Consider the following 19,923-nt stretch of genomic DNA (forward strand, 5'->3'; position numbering starts at 1 on the left):
ACTTCACCATAAACTATTTTTAAAGCTGTTACAGATGATTTGCGATCATGTGATTGCCATTTGGTTGCCCTCCGTACCAAGATCAAACCACCCACGCACCAATCAAGTGTTTACTTCCCGACAGGTTGGCAAAGACGTTGATTTACTTTACTGTACTATAAATATTACAAGTCAATTGTTGTTGTTGTTGTTTTTTTCAATTTACTTAACACTATTCTTTCCGCTTGGCTGCTAGCGATGGTGTTGTCTCCATTCAGATGGAATTTTTTTCCCTTTTTTTCATGGAAGCAATCGCAACATTGACACGAAAAAGCGTACACTTTGAACCATTTATTTTCTAAACACGAGTGATGATTTCCTAAGACTACAGAATTGCAACACTATCCAAAGTTCTACACATTAACATAGCTTTTAAAGTGCACCTGGTTCTAAGATGATCTGGGTGCGCCCCCTATCTGATCCACTGTATGGTGGAGCACAAGGTGATCCCAGCCCACAGTGGTGAGTTTATCCGAGCCTTCGTGAAGCCAGCACACGCCCTTGACAAAATCCTGGTGGCGCCGATCTCTAAATCTGGGGGTGGCGAGGAACAATATTTAAGAAATTATCTTAAATGAGCAAGTTTTCTCTTTAGGGATGATGACCAACACTTACATTTCCTGCATTTCAGAATTTAAAACCGCAAGGGAGCAATCGTTACTAATGGAGGCCAGCAAAGAGTTACTGCAATGAGAAGAAAGTACGTTAAAATACATAGTAAGAATTTAGGAGGACTAGGTAGGATTCAAGCGTACCGGTGTGTAGAAAATGCCAGGCCATTAACTCTCCGGCTATGGACGCTCACCACCCGAGCAGGCTCTTTGGCTAGAAAATCCTTCACGCTAACTTTGCCAACCTCATCACCTGAAGCAAAAGGAATGAATGTCTTATGATGGAAAACAGACGGCAAAAAATCCCTCAGAAATCATAAGTAAAGGCTATAGTTTTTACCTAAAGCAATAGTGCTCTTGTCCTGAGGGTGCCAAGCGACTGCAGTGGGCAAGCATTGTGAATCCGCTAATTCTATGAGGGGAATGATACAGATTAGTTAAAAAAATAAATCAGATCAATAATTAAAAACTATTTTTTTAATTAAATGGCCTCCATTTCTACTGTGGGTATAGACAGTAGCATTATTGCATTTTAGTGTAGATTATTCCAGTTTCCCAACCTTTTTTGAGTTGCGGCACATTGAAAAAAATCCCAAGGCACACCACCATCTCAAAATCTTCTAATTGAAAACTCACCAAATTCAACAATAAAAAGTCGTTCTCATCAACATTGTATCAACAGAAATCAAATAAACCCCAAATCTAAATTTTCATACTGACCTAATGTCACCAAAAGAGGATGTCTGCGGACCCTGAACAACTTCTGGTTCGAGTAATGTTAAAATAAGTCATAATTTTATAACTTTTTTCCAGCCAATTTTACTTAAATATCCTAATATTACATGAAAATCAATGTTGTGCTCAGACTTTACATTGGCAAAAGTCGATGCCCTTGAAACCCAAACACTGGTTAAAGTAACGTTAAAAACAAGAAAATGACATAAATCTTGTAAATTTACAACTTATACTCCCAATATTACTTCAATCTTATAAAATTACACGAAAAGCAGTTTTGACTTAACATTGACAAAAAATGAAGCCTGTGAAGTGAAACAACTTCTGGTTCACGTTACAGAAAGATAAGCAACAAAATGACTTTTACAATCTGAATCTTGTAATAGTATAATTTATGATTTAATGTTTGTCATAATACAATTTTAACCTAATAGTACAATTTAAATCTAGTAATAATAAGATTTTTTCTCTCTCGGAGTATGACAATGCATACCTTGTAATTTCCCGTGGAAACCCTGACTATTGCTCACGGCTCAGTGGTTGAGAAAAAATTCTACCATCCTTCTAATCGTAACTAAATTGCAATAGCCAGAAAACAAACCATGTAAAACAATAGTCATAACCTTTAAAATCCATCGATATTTACTTACTACTTGAACTTTTCTCATGGTATTTCATTAAAATCAGAAAAGTGCATTGCTCCTTATGCCATTTCAGATGACAACATCAATGATGACAAACTAGTGAGGTTTGCACACCTATTTTTGTGGCTGGTTTATCGGGCTTCCTTTTGTCCCACATGAGCACACGGCCATCCTGAGAAGCAAAAAAGACACACCTTATTAGGGAAAGTCTAAATGGTCCTCACTCAGAGATGTCAAATTGGCGGCCTGCCTCATCATTTTATGAGGCCTGTAAAGGTAAGTCGCATGCATCAACTTCATGTTTTTCGCTAGAAGAAAAAGTTACATTTCTCTAGTCCTAAAATCGATGAATGGTTTTGTCCCCCTATTTTAATGAAATAAATAAAAGAATATTTATTGTTTTTCCTGTTTTCAAATTACTAAGTAAAACTTTGAGGGACTTCGCAGGGACCACAAACAAATGATGACTGCAGAGACTCAAAATTGAACATCTTACTTGACCACAGGAGATGAAAAGAGAATCGTCCGTAGGACTGCAGGCAACACAAGTGACTGGTTGTGTGTGTGCTGGAGAATGGGAACAGAGAACATTTCTATATTAGAAGAGCTGTAAGAAGAGAACTTGTGTATAGAAATAAAAGAACATGCAGAAAAACATACAGCAGTATGTACTTAAAAATCCTTTTAGATATGAAATAATCAATATACGAAACGCTTCAATGTCAAACTCCTTCCAAAATACGGAAACAGAATCCAAGTTACATAATCAGACACCCCTCGAAAGGTATATACATCCCTTATTTTATTTTGAAATTCTCTTGGTAGCATTGCTCTCTCATTGACTACCTCCCGGCAGTCCGCTGGGCTCCAATTGGCTAAGGCAACCTGCAAAGTTTACGTGCTGTAGGTGCTATAGTCAGCCCGGGCACAGGGCTGCCTGGCCTGAAAAACTGTGATTTGATTTGTAAAAACACATTTTAATTGTTTTTTCATCTATAAACTGGATATGACTGACTGTGAATAATGCATTTGTAATTCCATATCCATATGGTGCTTGGCAAGCTACAACATGTATGTACTATATAAAATTTGAGACAAACATTTGGAACATAAACTGCAGAATTAGATTGTGAATGCAATAGTCCTTACCATTGTATGAAGTGACAGCGGTCTCCTGACTCAGGTCCCACACTTTAATTCTATCGTAAAATGACAAACATTCTTGGTGGCAAACAGAAAATTGCGGTTCGTACGTGTCATTGTAGTAGCATCATCTTACCTGCAATCCATGCTCCCAGTCACGGCACTGTTTCCTGTAGCTACGGGACTCACACTAGTCACGATGTGATCATGCTCGTGTTTGGTGAAGCGGTTGACCAGGAGGCGCTCGTCTTCAGCCAGCTCCCACAGCTCCAAGGCACCTTCCAAGGTGAAATCGTCAGCGGTCCGCAAAATTCTCAGAGTAAAAACTCCTTTGTGGGGAGCTGGTGTTACCTGAATCTGATGCCACAACCACACTCTTTTCTGACATCCACTTGACATCCGTGATTCCGGTCTCAGTCTGAACGCCAGCTTTGCAGAAGCCCTCGTTGGGGGCCTGGTCTGGGTTGCTGTAGATCCACAATGAGCCCTGCCAACTCCTGCCAGCGAGACTGGAAGATCCTAGCAACAGGGTGCCATCTGGGAGGGAAAATGATGGCAAGAGCTTAAAATTGGTAGCATCATTTTCATGCAATTAGAAACAACAATCACTAAATTTTCCACAAAGGACCAAAGCATTGAATTCAATAATACAATCTGATTTTTCTCAAGGTATCAATCTAAAGAGTAGTAGACATACTGATATTTTTGCTTATTGTTTTGATTTAGAGCCAAAAGGCACGATGGTACACGCAACTACTCTCGATCTTATAACCAAATGCGATATACTCCAAAAAATAGATACATATTGAGTATCGGAACATCACTAATTTGAACCCCGATGCCAAAACCTGTGAGGTAACACCCCTTCTCTGCTCCACATTTGAATGCCATGTTAAGGCAATCTAGCATCAGATGGTCGCGTTTACCGGTGTTATGACCTCAGATGCGTTTATACTAGTACGTGGGAAGCATCTAGTCCCTATTATTATTAGAATTGGCACGCGTGGTGGGTTTCAACCCATCAAAAACGGACATTACCTGCTCTGTACTGCGCCCCGCACAGATGCTTCTCCATGCAGGCTGGAGCATTAGGAGGAATATTCCAAGGATTCTCCTTCGTCATTGTACTCTCTATTCCTGCACCCCTCATCCAAATAAACACAGGTAAAGTTTGTACTGGGGCTTGATTATCCAGACAAACAACGCGAAATTCGCAATGTGAAAGACTGCTTAACAAAAGAAACAAATCAAAAGTAATCCCTTTTTAGACAATGCGTTCAGTGAAGGTTGCACTATAACCTACTTTATACTAAACGCCAGTTTAGCAATAGACAACGTTTAAAACTGTGGTTTCCTAGTCTTGAGTGAATGCAGAATTAACACGCGGGCAATGAACGTAATGGCTCCGTCTTCTTCGTTGCTTTTACTTCCTACTTTTCCCAAGTGTAAGGTTTTGGTATACTGCCACCATCCGGACAAATACTGTATGTCAGTCAGCGAATGCAACATACGTTAACAAACACTCAGAGCCTCCCATTTTTTGCACATATATGTTTCGTCTGATATACTAATCAACACAATATTCATGTTTGTTACAACGTTGTCCATTTTATTGGCAGATGGTCGATGAAAACGCCCCAATTTGACCATCTTTTTTTTAATCAACCATAAAATGGCTTTTGTGTGAAGTTCACTTTATTCACAGGAAACGAGTGGTGTGCTGCTGAGGAAAATGGAGACTCATTTCAAGGGTGGATGACAGCTTGCCAGAGAAGGTTTTGCGTTAGAAGGGATGCCGTTGAAGGTGAAAATTTGTGGCTGAAGCTTGGATTTCAAATTCATAAGTTTAGATTTTAGTACTATGAGTGATCCACACCTCCCTTGTGGGATGCAAAAGTCACTGAACTAACTACTAGTGTATGTTACAGTGCCCTTTTTACAACATTTTGATAACATTTAATGTCATAGGGTTAGGGGTCATGGTTAGGTGACACCACATCAGCCTCATATTTCTGAGATCGAGGGTTCAATCCCAGGTCGGCCTTCCTGTATGGAGTTTGCATGTACTCCCTGTGCTTGCGTGTTTATTCCGGGCACTCCGGTTTCCTCCGACATCCCAATAAAATGCATGGTAGGCTGGTCTAATTGTGCCCTGCGATTGGCTGGCCACCAATTCAGGGTATCCCCTAGACTGGTCGCCAGACAGCCATAGGGGATACAGAGAGACAGACAACCACTCATGCTCACACTCATACCACCACTAAGTAGAAATCAAACCCACACTACCTGCACCACAGTCAGGCCGAAGAACCACTGCACCATCGCTGGCATAATATAAATAAATTAATACAATAAAAAAGTGTGCCTCTGAATACTGTCACTCATCCAGGTCACTTCATTATGTGGCCATTAAATCAATTGGACTGTTCTAGTTACGATAGATTCAACAAGCCCGGTTTTACCAAATTTAATCAATTTTACTTGTACTTTTTAAGCAAGTCAAATCAAACATTCTTTTATTTATTTCATGTTGTACTATTTTTTTTAAAACATGTACCGGCGCTTCTACGCCCTGACACAGCATTTGTTTTGAAGGCGACAGGTGGCGGAAACAGAGCTAAAACGTTAGCGCAGCTTTACACTGCTGTCTGCGTATCTGAAATCGATGAGTGATTGGCTGTCCTCTCGGTCAAGATTCTGTGGGTCTATTAACGCGAAAGGTAAACAGCAATCGCGGTTCAAGTCCATTTACGTTGTTGTCAAAACATAATAAAGAGCCGTCCTTGGCGCTGTTCGTTGCGGTTATGTGACGTTAACATTCACGGTTGGCGTGTTTGTCGCGGTTTATGGCGATTTTGGTCATTTGGATGGCGAACACTGAAATGTCCTCACCGTAACTGGCTTGCTCGTGTCCGTGAAGGGGCCATCGCTGCACAGGTGTACGGTCAGCCGCCGTACAGGCAGCCGTGCTGGGGCCTGATGGTGGGAGGTGGGGATGTGAACATCAGTCGAGTTATTCTAAAATGACATACATAAAGGCAAAATAATAAATAAATATTGCAAAAAGGGGGAAATATACGTGACAACCGACATTAGGTTAACAACATCCAAATGATATATAATCGCATGTGTGTGCTACAAGCTGGCTACTCAACTTCCTGTTAGTTTGTATTTGTCAAAATAATGAACAATTGATTTGTTAGTTTTCTCTGGAAAAATCTGAACAGCATGACTGTTTAAATTACACATTGTAATTCATCCAGGAAATATCTAGTTGTGGAATTGTGGATCAATTTACTGCGATTTGCAATTTAGAGAATAGCAACCAAAACAAGCAACAGTTGTGAACATCCGTTCACAGGTTTAGAAGTCAAATTAAGGTAACCAGTCAAGTTTGCTATGCTTAAAAATTTCCCAGGAAACAATTCATCTTTCACTTTTTCAGAGAATTGTACTTATAGAAAAACATCCCAGAACACCAACCGAAAGTAAATTACCAAAAGTTATCTGATGCATACACTGAAATCATGATAACCGCATCTGACTTGACTAAAAATATAGTTTCTTTGAAATCTACGTGCGTTAATTTGAATTATACGATTGTATAAATGCAACAGGTGGAAAGGGGTGTATTGGACCTTTTGCCATCAAGAGATGTCTTTTATTTTATCAATGTGTCACTACACAATACCAAATGCAAAGATGGGTATGGTAAATAAATAAAACTAAAAAGGTTCTGCCATAGATATGTTTTGGATAATTGTGTGATAAATTTCACAGCACATCAATATCTTGTGTGTTTGGGAATCATTCCCCATATTCCATTGGAATAAATGTCCGACAAGTAAGAAATACTGGATGAAATACGTTATTGGCATCTGGAAATATCAACATCTTATCTTAAGCCAAGTGGTGGGCTTTGTGGTCAGCAGTTGTATGGGGAAAAAGCCTGGGAGCTTCACTCCAGTGAAAAAGGATTCAAAAAATGTGTTCTAATGATATTGAAAATGCCAAACAAAAAGAAAAAGAAAAACACATGGAAAATGTGCGACATTAAGCACATCCTCACGCCATTGAGACATTGAGTCAATTCTGTAACACTGAGAAGTTCAATTCTGCTAAGGTATGACTGTTTCTTGATGTGGAATTTTGTATATGAAGTAAAACTGAATTTACAACACAAGCCATGTGCTCCAGGGGTTCATCATGGCCTTGAAAAGAAGGAGGGCGACATCCCCCTCGAGCAGTGTGAGCGGAGGAGATTTTGATGATAGCCAGCCTTCATCATTGGCATCTTCAAGTGGAAGAAAGCGGAGAAGGATCACCAACATTCCAACTGTAGATCCTGTACTGGTCACGCGTTATCTTATCTAACATACAGCTACAATTATTTCATCATAGCTAACATGATGTCAGAGTTACATGTGAGTTTTGACATTTTTTCTTCAGATTGCTGTATGCCATGAACTGTACAACACAGTCAGAGACTACAAGGATGACCAAGGCAGGATGCTGTGTGAGCTGTTCATCAGAGCCCCTAAACGAAGGTAAGGCCAAGGCTAGGTCATGTTTAAATGAACCTTAATTTCTCCCACAATTCATTTCAAGAAACCAGCCAGATTATTACCACGTGGTGTCACAGCCTATTGACATGATGAAGATCCAGCAGAAATTAAAGATGGAAGAATACGATGATGTGGAACAGCTGACCAGTGACTTTCGCCTTTTGTTTCATAATGCCAAGACATATTACAAGGTCCTAACCTATTATAATTGGGCAATCCTTCCTAATAATTTTGCCTCGTCAGCGTAAAATCTTTCGTAAAAAGATTAATAATGAACCTATTGCATGCAGGCTGACAGTCCTGAGTTTCGAGCAGCCTGTAAACTGTGGGATCTTTACCAACGTACCAAGAATGAGTTTGTTCAGCCATGCGATGATGACGAAGAGGATGAGGCCGATGATGCACAAGATTTTCCCAGCGGGTCGACCGAGGATGAGGTGCGTTGAATTCTATTGATTTAACTCCATTGACAGCGATAGACATCAAATCAATTTTAACTGGCATAGATAGCATTGAATGATCATGTTTTGACCGTTTCATATCTTACAAAAAGAACTGACAATAGGTTATGGAATGAATTCATTAAGTAACTCCTGAAACTTATTGGATTGGATAACTTTATTCATCCCGTATTCGGGAAATTTCATTGTGACAGTAGCAAGAAAAGGCATAGTTATAAGTTAGACAGTACAGTCGCAAAGGCCACAGAACAACAAAGCAAAAGCACAAAGTACAAAGCAAATCAAAGTAAATGGGATTATTAAGAATCACCAAATCAAATCATTAAGACAGGAAAGCAGCAAAAACACAAAACGAGCAAGAGTGGACGGAGCTACGGCCGCCGGCTGCCACTTGAACGGCGCCATTTTGGTTGCGGTAGCAAAAACGGATACAGACTCAAAAGACGTAAAGTTGGACAAAAACTGGAACCACACACAGGAAGTCTTCCACAAGATGGGGAACTTCTGCAGACTGTGACCGAGGTAGAGAATATGCAGAGTCACTCTTCCAAGCTTATCCGCACAGTTCCTCAGTAGTCTGGAGCTGGAGACAACAGTACCAGAGTAGAGCCCCTCGACTCCGTTGCTGGTAAGCGCCGACAGCTCTTCCATCTTATCCCATGATGGAATGGTTGGTCAGAAGCGTTGCGTCTTCCCCCAGCACTTTTGTCCAGCGCCGAATCTCCGGCGGCACCGAGGTGTTGCTTCTTCTGCTGCGTATTGTAACAGCTAGTCCCATGTGTGTGACAGCGTAGGCATGACTGAATGGTTCCAAAAAAGAAGTAGCCGAAAGAAGCCAGGCTAACAGAACAAGGAAAGTTGTAAAAACATTAAAGTAAAAAGTATAAAGGACAAAGTAAAGTAAAAATGAATGTATTAAGAAATATTAAAATGTAATTATAAAAAAGATAGAAGGGCTGTAAAACACAAAGAACATGAGTGTACAGAGCTACTGCCACTGGCTGTCACGTGAACGGCGTCATTTTGCATATTGAAAATATTTTCATTTTTTTTTACTTCACATCATGACAGAGTCCACCAGCCTGCTTGCGAGATGTCCTAGAGCAACTCCTTGATTCTGTGGTGACATATGCTGAGCCTTCGGGACGACTTGTCAGCGATCTTTTTCAGAGGTTGCCCTCCAAAACAGTACGAAACTATTCAATATTATTTCAAATGAAATTAATGACTAATTTGACGTGCAATGTTTCCCTTTTTTTATTTAGCAATATCCAGATTATTATGCAATCATCAAAGAGCCCATAGATCTGAAACTTGTCGCTCAAAAGATTCAGGTAGCATTTCTTTCATCAGCTTCTTCCATTCTATTCTAGACATAAACCAGATTTTATTGATATCATTGTATGTTTTCTCTTTTCAAATAAGATGGGCCACTACAGGAGTGTTAATGCTATGGCTAAAGATATAGATTTGTTGGTCAAAAATGCCAAAACTTATAATGAGCCTGGATCACAGGTCTTTAAGGTAAGTGTATATCTGAGACTATTATTTGGTAGAAAAAAAAAATCTCAAATTTTTTCTTGCCTTGCATTTGTGTTCAGGATGCAACCACCATTAAAAAGATTTTTGCTCAAAAGAAATCAGAGACTGAACATGGAGAATTACTCAAGTCCAGCAGTCGTGTCAGGTACTGAGCAAAAACAAAAAAATATTTTTGGGGGTATGCACAATTTATTTTATTGTTCTACTTGTTTCCCCAGGAATCGGAGGTGTGTTCGGGGCGAGGGGCTCTCGCCAATTAGTATGGCTCTGCAGTATGAAAGTGACGAGGACGGAATACTTTTTGGTACGTTGACTTTATTTTGAAATACAGAGACACATTATTTTGACATTGATTAGGTTTAGACAATTGTTATGATCTGTTTGCCTGTCCCTCCATTACTTAGGGTCTGTTCACTATGACGAGGGAGAGTCTGAGGCTGAGAGTTTGACCACTAACATCGACATGACCAACCCCATCTTCCAGCTGTATGAAGCTGTACGTGGTGCCAGGAATAGCCAGGGCCTCCTTATATCGGAACCTTTCCATCAGCTGCCTTCACGGAAGGACTACCCTGACTACTACCAGCAGATCACTCAGCCCTTGTGTCTCCATCAGATCAAGTATGCCATGTGATGAACATGATTGTTATTTGTTTAACTTGACTTGAATTTTTCTCCTTGAAAACATGTTAGGAGCTAAAAAGTATTATATTTTCCACACTCTATGGTGCGCCTTCTATGCGAGGCCTATCTTAAAATTTGTTTCATATACTACAAGGTGCACCGGTTTATTAGACGCAGTAGTAGTAGTGGTGGTAAAAAAAGTTATAATAGGGGTGACCCTACTTCACGATTTTTCAATTATCGCGGCGATGTCTGGTCTACATTAACTGCGATATTTGAGGGATTACTGTATTATACCGTGACCGGACGTTCGGTCGCCGGACGTTTGGTCACCGGACGTTTGGCCGCCCGGACGTTTGGTCGCCCGGACGTTTGGTCGCCCGGGTGAATATAATTTTGAGAGCTGGTTTCAACAGTAGATATTTAGATATTAAACTCTCTCACTCATGAATATAATTCTGAGAGCTGGTTTCAACAGTAAACTGTTGTCAAACGTCCGGTGACCAAACGTCCGGGCGACCAAACGTCCGGGCGACCAAACGTCCGGGCGACCAAACGTCTGGCGACCAAACGTCCGGCGACCAAACGTCCGGCGACCAAACGTCCGGCGACCAAACGTCCGGCGACCAAACGTCCGAGTACCTTATTATACAATGATTAACCAATATTGATCCATGTATACGGCACACTGGATTATAAGGCGCGCTGCAGGCTTTTGACAAAATTGACAATTGAAATCTTTTAGTTGGACCTTACAGTGTGGAAAATACGCTAATTGGTAGATTAACTACAACTGGGTTTTACTTTTGATGTAGAAACACTTAAAAGAAGTACACTGTGGCAGAATTTAGGTTGAACGCCATTCCCCACTTTCTCTTCTTCCTACTAACATACTCCTTTAACTTCTACAGTATTTGACTATCTGTGCAATACAGTATTTCTGTGCCCCCCTTCCCAAATGTAAGAGGCCGTAATGCCCAACAGGAGCAAGTTGAAGAACAATGAGTACGATAGTATGGAGCATATGGACTCTGATCTAACTCTGATGTTTGAGAACGCCAAGCGTTACAATGTTCCCCACTCCTCCATCTACAAGCGTGCACTCAAACTGCAGAACATTCAGCAGGTCAGTCTTGTTGTTCGATTTCACGTTTTGATGAGTTGAGTTGAAATGCGAGTTGTGACTTGATCGACTGGCTAGGTAAAGCGAAAGGAGCTTTTACAGCGAGATGACGACGATGGAGATAGTATGCTTTCTTCTGCCACCTCTGACACCAGTAGCAATAAAAGAAAGAGGTACTAATTGTCACCCTCTCGTTAGCTATCATCCTAGTTTGCAAGTTCATGATAGCGCTTTGTGGCCCTTGTTCCAGTCACAAGAAGAACACTAAGAAAAAACGAATGAAAGCTCTTTTTGCCTCTGTAACGGACGCACGGGAGGCGAGCACTGGCAGGCGTTTGTGTGACCTCTTCATGGTAAAGCCCTCCAAGAAGGACTATGCTGATTACTACAAGGTCATCCTGGAGCCAATGGACTTGAAGACCATAGAGCTCAACATCCGTTCAGACAAGTACACCAGTGAAGATGCCATGGTGGGGGATATGAAGCTGATGTTTCGCAATGCTCGCCACTACAATGAAGAGGGCTCACAGGTTACGATGGTTAATACTTTCATTTCTTTGTTGGTCATTTGTATGTGAAACGCTTATTCTTGATTTGCAGGTGTTTAATGATGCTGACGTCCTCGAGAAAATTATGACAGATAGACGCAGAGATCTTGGGCCAGTGACAGATGATGCCACGGTCTCCTCAAAATTGAAAATAAGTAAGTGGACTCTGCATGAATTGACTACCAAAAAGGCCAATTTAAGATTTGTGGGGGAAAAATGACCATAATTAAACCCGAGTGTTTTTGCCCAATGTACTGTACAGATTATAATTCGGACAAAAATCCATCCAAAAAATTGATAGAAATGGCTTAATAATAAAATTTGATTTGTACTGCACTTAATCTTCCCTCTTAACTCCCTTGGCCCCACCCACTAAAAATCTCCAAATAGTAGCTTTTACGCAGAATGATCTGCAGATGTTTGCAGTCTGCTAGCATCCAATCCATCCACTTTCTAGTTAGTGAGTATCATCAATTCTGGTTGTGATGTCACAACCAAAATTGCTGCAGGAAAGTGGACGTTGCCTGACTCATTGTTTTGGGTAGAATATACTATGCGATCATAAATAAAAAAATATATATATATTTTTTACATGGTCACCATTTCATAGAACCTTTAACATTGTCACATTATTAGATATTAATATAGATTTTCATTTTGGTCTCTTTTGGAAGACTTTGCCACTTTATCTTGCATTTTATTTAGAATCAAATACATTATTTTCACAATTGAAATGTTATATAGGTGGATTTCTATAGGTCAATGAAGTCCTCAATAAAGATCTCAGTAGAAATTTCAGATTTATTAATTGAATTGTTTCAATAAAAAGTTCTGCATCATACATCTACTCCATCATGTATTAGAACGTTCATCGCTTATCGATTTTCTTTTTTCTTTTTTTAAGGAAAGACAAACGTGACACTGAAGAAATCCAAATATCTGACACCCTTGCAACAGAAACTGAATGAGCTGTATGAAGCTGTCAAAAACTACACAGACAAACGGGGCAGGCGCCTCAGCACTATCTTTCTGCGTCTTCCATCCCGTGCCGAGTTGCCAGATTACTACATAGCTATCAAGAAACCAGTAGACATGGAGAAGATCAAGAGCCACATGTTGGCCAATAAGTATCAAGATGTAGATGTACTAGTGGAGGACTTTGTACTCATGTTCAACAATGCATGTACATACAATGAGCCAGAGTCTCTTATTTACCGGGATGCGCTAGTCCTGCATCGGGTGTTGCTGGAGACCAGGCGCACATTGGAAGGGGCGGAGGACGCCTACGTCCCCGATGTGTCTCGCCTTATCCAGGAACTCATTCGCAGCCTCTTTGTCTCAGTGCTCGGCCATCAAGATGATGAGGGACGTTGCTACAGTGATTCACTGGCTGAGATACCTGCCATTGACCCAGCACACCCAGAGAAGCCCCCTCTTAATTTTGAAATTATTCGAAAGAATGTAGATGGAGGATGCTATAAGAGGCTGGATGTGTTTCAGGAACAGATGTTTGAAGTGTTGGAAAAGGCTAGACACCTGAACAGGTTTGATATACTCCTGCCCAGTTTGTACAAATATCTGTTGTGTGGACTGGGCGTTATTTTGGTGTTGTTTGTCCTTCTAGGACAGACTCTGAAATCTTTGAAGATGCCGTCGAGCTACAGCACTTCCTCATCAGGATTCGAGACGAGCTGTGTAAGAACGGTGAGATTTTAATGTCTCCTGCTCTAAGCTATACATCCAAAAATCTGCATAATGATGTGGATAAAGAGAAGAAGCGAAAACTACCCAAAGAAATGGAGGAGGACAAAATCAAGAGGGAAGAAGAGAAAATGGGTATTTGACTTTACTCTTTTTTTTTTACTTTACCTGAAATCTCTTTGTTTAGGTCACTGTTTCCCAAAATGTATTGAGCTAATTCGCTCTTTCAACTTTATAAAAATATCACAGCGCACCACAAAACAAAATTTTAACCTAAAGTCTATATACTAAAATTATAATGATTATTTTTGTGTGAGAAAAACAAGATATTCTAAGCGTTTGTTTTCAGCATCACCAAATATGTATACGTGTTGTTAAAAAGCATCCTGTGACTTCCCAGAGGCAGAAAAGAGGGAAGAATCAGTCGGGGTTCCGGTCCAGAGCACACAGCGCACTTACAGTCAAGACTGCAGCTTCAAGGACAACATGTATTGTGTAGGAGATTATGTTTATGTAGAGCCCGCTGAGCCGAACCTGCAGCCTCACATTATCTACATTGAGCGCCTGTGGCAAGATGACACAGGTCAGTTTCTGGAATTGTTTTTAAAGAATCATCCAAGAAAATCCCATTCTACTCTTGATTGTCATTATTCAATCATTTCAGGTGAGAAGTGGCTCTATGGATGTTGGTTCTACAGACCAAATGAGACATTCCATGTTGCTACGCGGAAGTTCTTGGAGAAGGAAGTTTTCAAGAGCGACTATTACAGCAAGGCTCGCGTCAGCAAGATTTTAGGAAAATGTGTGGTTATGTTTGTGAAGGTAATAGTTTTAGCCCATCCTTCATCTGAGTAACAGTTGTCATAGATACTGTAGATGCATGTGCTTAATAGTCTTTATATGGTCTATGATTTCAGGAATACTTTAAACTCTCCCCAGAAGGATTCAGGTCAGAGGATGTCCATGTCTGTGAGTCACGCTATTCTGCAAAATCCAAGTCCTTCAAGAAGATCAAATTGTGGACCATGCCCTTGAATTCAGTTCGCTTTGTCCCAAGAGAAGTTCCTCTGCCAGTTGTGCGGGTTGCATCCATATTTGCCCCGAAAGAAGAGAAATTAACAGAAGTCACAGATGAAGCCAAAGTTGTAGAATGTAGCAACTTGGAAAAGGTAGGCTTTTTCTGTGTTTTGTGGTTCATGTTTTCACATGATACTTTATGTTTTATCTCCAGGAGAAGGAAGATGTACCAATAGAGATGACCAATGGGGAGGCAGGATGCCAATACTATGAACAGCTCTGCTACAACAATCAGTGGCTAAAAGTGGGAGACTGTGTCTATATTGGGTCTCATGGACTTGTGCGTCATCGAGTGGGAAGGTGTAGTAAATGTGTTAGTGCATGCTTAAACCAATAACCTTTAAAAGCAACTGGGCACTAATTGGGGGTGGAAGTCACGTGGAACTAAGTACCATATTAACCACACTGTAAGGCCCAACTAAAATACAGAAAGAAAATTAATATGAGTATAATGAGATTAAAATTGAACTATTACAAGGTTAAAATCAAAATATGATCAACGTTAAATTATAGATTATACTATTACAAGATTCAAATTGTGAAACAGTCATTTTGCTTATTTTTCTCTCACATGAACCGGAACTTGTTTGGTTTCTAGAGCATCAATCAACTTTTGGCGACGTAAAGTCTGTGAGCACAACATTTTTTTGCTTAATAATTGAGATTTAAGTAATATTTGGAGAAAAGTCATAAAATTATGCGATTAAAAACAGTACATTACTTATTTTGCATCACTGGAACCAGAAGTTGTTCTGGGTCGGCAGACATCAACTTTTGGTGACATTAGCAGATTAATGATTTGTCATTTGTGAGTTCTTGATCAATGTTGATAAATATTGTCTACTTTAATAACTAAATCTTCAACTTTGTTGTTCAGGATTGAAAAAATGTGGATGCGAGATGGAGCTGGCTACTTTTTTGGCCCAATTTTCATCCACCCTGAGGAAACGGAGCATGAGCCCACTAAAATGTTCTATAAAAAGGAAGTTTTCTTGAGTAACCTTGAAGAGGCTTGTCCCATGACCTGCATCATAGGTAAGCTTTATGTCACCAGCAAGTTCACCACCCTGAATGCACAACCCTAATTTGGCTAATGTATTAGTTCTAATTTTTTGGGAGTATGAGTCACAGCTGAGTAGAAGTCATACTAGCCAAATAATACACAAAACAGTAATTATGTAGGTGTGTGTTTCATGCCCAATTGTTTTCTGACAGGGAAGTGTGTGGTGTCATCCTACAAAGAGTATCTATCCTGTCGCCCAACCGAAGTAGCTGAAGAAAATGTTTTACTCTGCGAGAGTCGCTACATAGAAAGTGAGAAGCAAATGAAGCGGTTCAAAGGACTCAAGCGCTTTTCTTTATCTGGAAAGGTGGTGGAGGATGAAATCTATTACTTTAGGTAATTGTACCCATATGAGATTTACTGCTTTTAGCCACCACAAGCTCTATGAAAATGCATTCATATACACCAGGGGTGTTCACACTTTTTTGCTCCAAGAGCTATTTTTCAAGGAGCCAACCTCCCACGATCTACTTATTTCAAGGCAATGAGCCTACATCCCGTTTGGGAGTTGTCGGCTCTGAGGTCGGAGGGAGGCCAGCTGAGACGCATCTCTTTACTTAACAAAGAGCGTCAAAATGAAGCTGTTCAACATCAAGGGAAAGACTTAACAAGCAGCTGTGATAGGTAGTTTATCTTAGCCAAGGCTGTCAGCACCTCACTTAGATCCTGATGGGTGAGTATTGCAGTGGGCACATTGCACAAACGAAACTTTGTTCAGGCCTGAAGAAAACTAACAGACTGGATAAAATCTTACTCTCAGGCAATCTACTAATAGCACCTTGGCAATCGACTGGTCGATCGTGATCGACATAATGAGCACCCCTGATCTACACTAACGTTGCTTTTAATGTCAACGTTGGACAAAAATTGTTTGCTCCTCTTCATTCAAATTGTGGAGCAGTGCAGTACTGATTTGTTTTTGCATTGTGCTGTTCAAAATTTACGAGAAAGAACCGCTGATTTCGTTAGGCAACAATAATCACTGTCTTGGTATGTTTTTGGAAGTTTATAGAACTCTTTTGACCTATTTTTTTCTCATTTAGGAAGCTTATAGTCCCCCAAAAGGAGCCATCGCCTTTGCTAGATAAGAAAATTGAGGAACTGGAGGCTAAATTTGCTGATATGACTGATGAAGAGCTGGAGGAACTCGGAGATGAGGACAGCGAGCTTGATCATTCTCTTCCTCGGATGCATTCATCCATGTGTGGTGACATGGATCTCATGACTTACAATCCCACACAGGTCAGGCTTGTTGTGAAGGATTTAAATATGTCAAGGAACTAAACAATTCAATCTTTAGCGTGTGGTATTTTTAATTTTCTTTTTAATTTTATTCACAGTCAACAAAATCGGTAAAGGGGCTTTCTAAGAAGGAGGGCTCAAAGCGAAAGATCAACATGAGCGGGTACATCCTTTTCAGCAGCGAAATGCGGTCCGTCATTAAAGCTCGTCACCCGGACTTTTCCTTTGGCGAGCTGAGCCGCCTGGTGGGCACAGAGTGGAGAAACTTGGAAAGTTCAATAAAAGCAGAGTATGAAGGTAAAGAGGGATATTTTTAAATGTTTTCAGCAATGTTGGTGAACAAAATCTCTCATTTTTCCTTGTTGTGTTGCAGAGCGAGCAGCTAAAGTGGCAGAGCAACAGGAGCGTGATCGGACACACTACACATCCTCTCGAGCAGGTACCCCAGTAGGGGCACTGATAGGAGTGGTGCCTGCTCCAATCCCCATGGGGATGCTAAATCCAAGCATGACGCCTGTGTCAGGTAACCCCTCACAGTTGCACAGTGATTCCCAGTGTATCATTCAGGGCACTACTAATATCCTTTCCTGCTTGATATACTCACTTTTCTTTTTATCACATCAGTATGTATGTATTGTAATCATTTATTCATTCATTTTCTGAATCGCTTATCCTCACAATGGGGTGCTGGAGCCTATTCCAGCTAACTATTGGCACCAGGCAGGGAACACCCTGAAGTGGTGGTCAGCCCAGGTACTCGGACGTTTGGTTGCCGGACTTTTGGTCGCCCTGAAGGTTATTGATAATTACCATTTAAAATTGTTGCTCAAATTCCCTAAATACAAACTGTGAATTATTATTTAGTCATACTTAATGCCCTATTAATTATTAGGCTAAAGAAAAGCTCCAAATTTCTCATACTTTTATTGTGTTTTGTTGGAGAACTTGTTAAGACCCTGACTGACGTCCCTTCCTAAGGGGACAACTCATGTACATACAAACTCTTATACACTCACACGTCTGCGACCAAACGTCCGCGACCAAACGTCCGGCAACCAAAAGTCCGGCGACCAAACGTCCGGTCACGGTCAGCCCATCGCAGGGCAGGGTTGTAATATGTTGCCTCAAATACAAAACACTTGTGAAGACCGAGCCCTGGTTCAAATGCCATGTTATTTTTAGCATGGTTGAAACCATTAATCCTTTTATTTTCTGTGTGGTATGGCATGTGAGTACTTAATTACTAACTTGGAATGCATGCTTGCAGTTTAGGATGACTAACTAATGCATGTTGCTGTGTTTTGTGTTGCTGCTTTTTTATTCTGAAGAAGGTATAATGGATGCATGTAGATCATCAATGATGCCCCTAGGAATGATTAGTATGACTGACATTCCACCATATCATCATATGGGAGAGCCATTTTACCTCCAACATACTCTACTCCCTATGCCTGGGTTCCCTGGAATGAGATATTTTGGTAAGAGTGCCATTAAGCCACCTCACCTGCCATACACTTGCCTGCCGATCTGATTTGCTGGAGGGGCTACCTGTACCAAAAGGCTGTGACTTTTCTTTGATGACAATTGATGTAGGATGTATCATTGATTAAAAATAAAGTCATCTTAGTTCAAGAAAAATACCTTGTAAACATATTAACTGTTGCTAAAATGATTTGAATTGCAGTAATAGGTTGTGTGAGTCGTTCTCCTTGTGTTGAATATCCCAGGCATTAACGGTATGGGAGTTGAAACTGGAGCAGGAAGCATTCATGGATCCCAGGTAAGCTAAACCCCAATTGTCGTATTTATTTGATTCCACTTCATATTTGCAATTAGTACTTGAAAAAAATGGGGCTATTTTTTTTAGACACAATTGTCTAAAGTAAAAAACAAACAATACGGGAACACTGCTGATTTCACATAGAATCAAACTCTTCTCTTCGCACACAATGAAAGCATTAAATTCAATTCAAATTGCGTATGATAGGAGTGAAATACTACAATGGCCTCTATGTTTATCATGCATTATCTATAGATGGGTTTGATAGTACCTGGACAACAGGCTCCCCCGCAATTCCCAGGACAAGGCCAGCAACCCTCCAGCCCACTGTTTGTGTCACCTCCTGTCAAGTCCCAGAGGCTCCTCCACTCTGATGCATACCTTAGCTACATCGAGGGTTTAACAGCCGAGTCATCTAACATCAGCAAGTGGAACCAAACACTTTCAGGTCAATACCTTTTACCTGTCATAAACTCATCCCTAGATAAATAGGTATTATAAACATATGACTTTAAACTTTATTGCCTTTCAGCTAAAAAACAAGATGTTCGCCTTACAAAAGAGCAAGAAAGTCGACTACCATCCCACTGGTTAAAGAGTAAAGGTGCCCACAAGACAATGGCTGATGCCCTATGGCGTCTGCGTGACCTCATGCTAAGAGATACCCTGAACATTCGCTACTCACACCATCTGTAGCCTGGTCAAGATCTGTGTCTCTGTTTCAGAGAGGAATAGGTTCATGCTCGATAAAAGTGTTAAACTTTGTGTTGTTGTTGTTGTTACTAAGATTGTCTTCACGTTAACAGAAGTTGCTTATTGGAGCAACGTTTCATTTGATTAAACATTTCCGATGTACTGTTTCAAGTGCAATATTGTTAAAATGATCATTCTATGATATAATTGTAAAGCATTACATTTTTTTTCATTTCATACTTGTTTAATGGAAGTTTATTAAAAGACAATGTTGCCTGATTGTCACCAAGTTGCATTTTTGTCTGTGTAAGTGTTTTTATTTTTATTGTATA

General features: G+C 40.4%; 2 protein-coding genes across 4 annotated transcripts; one reads left to right on the forward strand and one right to left on the reverse strand.

The window, feature by feature from the left end:
* Positions 1-315: 315 nt before the first annotated feature.
* wdr77 (WD repeat domain 77) lies at positions 316-4,612 on the reverse strand. The gene is made up of 10 exons (XM_077602898.1): positions 4,211-4,612; positions 3,524-3,709; positions 3,309-3,450; positions 3,179-3,228; positions 2,526-2,596; positions 2,144-2,201; positions 991-1,062; positions 795-903; positions 655-723; positions 316-573 (listed from the first exon to the last, which is right to left on the reverse strand). Exons 1-10 carry the CDS (start codon positions 4,320-4,322, stop codon positions 429-431), a joined length of 1,014 nt encoding a protein of 337 aa, XP_077459024.1. The 5' UTR covers positions 4,323-4,612; the 3' UTR covers positions 316-428.
* Positions 4,613-5,767: 1,155 nt separating this feature from the next.
* On the forward strand, positions 5,768-19,616 carry LOC144075590 (protein polybromo-1-like). 3 transcript variants are annotated; one of them, XM_077602808.1, is made up of 30 exons: positions 5,768-5,892; positions 7,370-7,519; positions 7,622-7,719; positions 7,781-7,928; positions 8,028-8,174; positions 9,270-9,386; positions 9,464-9,532; positions 9,624-9,722; positions 9,800-9,885; positions 9,959-10,044; positions 10,145-10,361; positions 11,349-11,490; positions 11,566-11,660; positions 11,738-12,017; positions 12,088-12,190; positions 12,940-13,579; positions 13,660-13,871; positions 14,137-14,319; positions 14,401-14,558; positions 14,654-14,905; positions 14,968-15,113; positions 15,691-15,848; positions 16,029-16,212; positions 16,920-17,118; positions 17,217-17,415; positions 17,492-17,641; positions 18,447-18,596; positions 18,846-18,898; positions 19,154-19,346; positions 19,431-19,616. In XM_077602808.1, exons 2-30 carry the CDS (start codon positions 7,379-7,381, stop codon positions 19,592-19,594), a joined length of 4,869 nt encoding a protein of 1,622 aa, XP_077458934.1. In that variant the 5' UTR covers positions 5,768-5,892; positions 7,370-7,378; the 3' UTR covers positions 19,595-19,616. The 3 variants fall into 3 exon arrangements, with proteins under 3 accessions (XP_077458934.1, XP_077458935.1, XP_077458936.1); XM_077602809.1 differs by lacking the exon at positions 18,447-18,596 and having other exon boundaries at positions 17,492-17,557; XM_077602810.1 differs by lacking the exons at positions 5,768-5,892; positions 7,370-7,519; positions 7,622-7,719; ... (4 more) ...; positions 9,624-9,722; positions 9,800-9,885 and having other exon boundaries at positions 9,960-10,044; positions 11,330-11,490.
* The last annotated feature ends 307 nt before the right edge of the window (positions 19,617-19,923 follow it).

This window comes from Stigmatopora argus, chromosome 6 (genome assembly GCF_051989625.1).
Source record: "Stigmatopora argus isolate UIUO_Sarg chromosome 6, RoL_Sarg_1.0, whole genome shotgun sequence".
In the NCBI taxonomy this organism is placed as follows: domain Eukaryota; kingdom Metazoa; phylum Chordata; class Actinopteri; order Syngnathiformes; family Syngnathidae; genus Stigmatopora; species Stigmatopora argus.

What these genes read in the sequence shown, in the direction of transcription:
- LOC144075590 (XM_077602808.1), top strand. Translation starts at nt 7,379, where the DNA reads ATGGCCTTGAAAAGAAGGAGGGCGACATCCCCCTCGAGCAGTGTGAGC. An exon ending in ATGCCAAGACATATTACAAG is followed by an intron (nt 7,929 to 8,027) that starts GTCCTAACCTAT and finishes TATTGCATGCAG; the next exon opens with GCTGACAGTCCTGAGTTTCG. An exon ending in AGAGGTTGCCCTCCAAAACA is followed by an intron (nt 9,387 to 9,463) that starts GTACGAAACTAT and finishes TTTTTTATTTAG; the next exon opens with CAATATCCAGATTATTATGC.
- wdr77 (XM_077602898.1), bottom strand. Translation starts at nt 4,322, where the DNA reads ATGAGGGGTGCAGGAATAGAGAGTACAATGACGAAGGAGAATCCTTGG. An exon ending in TAAACCAGCCACAAAAATAG is followed by an intron (nt 1,063 to 2,143) that starts GTGTGCAAACCT and finishes TTCCCCTCATAG; the next exon opens with AATTAGCGGATTCACAATGC. An exon ending in CTGGCATTTTCTACACACCG is followed by an intron (nt 724 to 794) that starts GTACGCTTGAAT and finishes TTCTCATTGCAG; the next exon opens with TAACTCTTTGCTGGCCTCCA.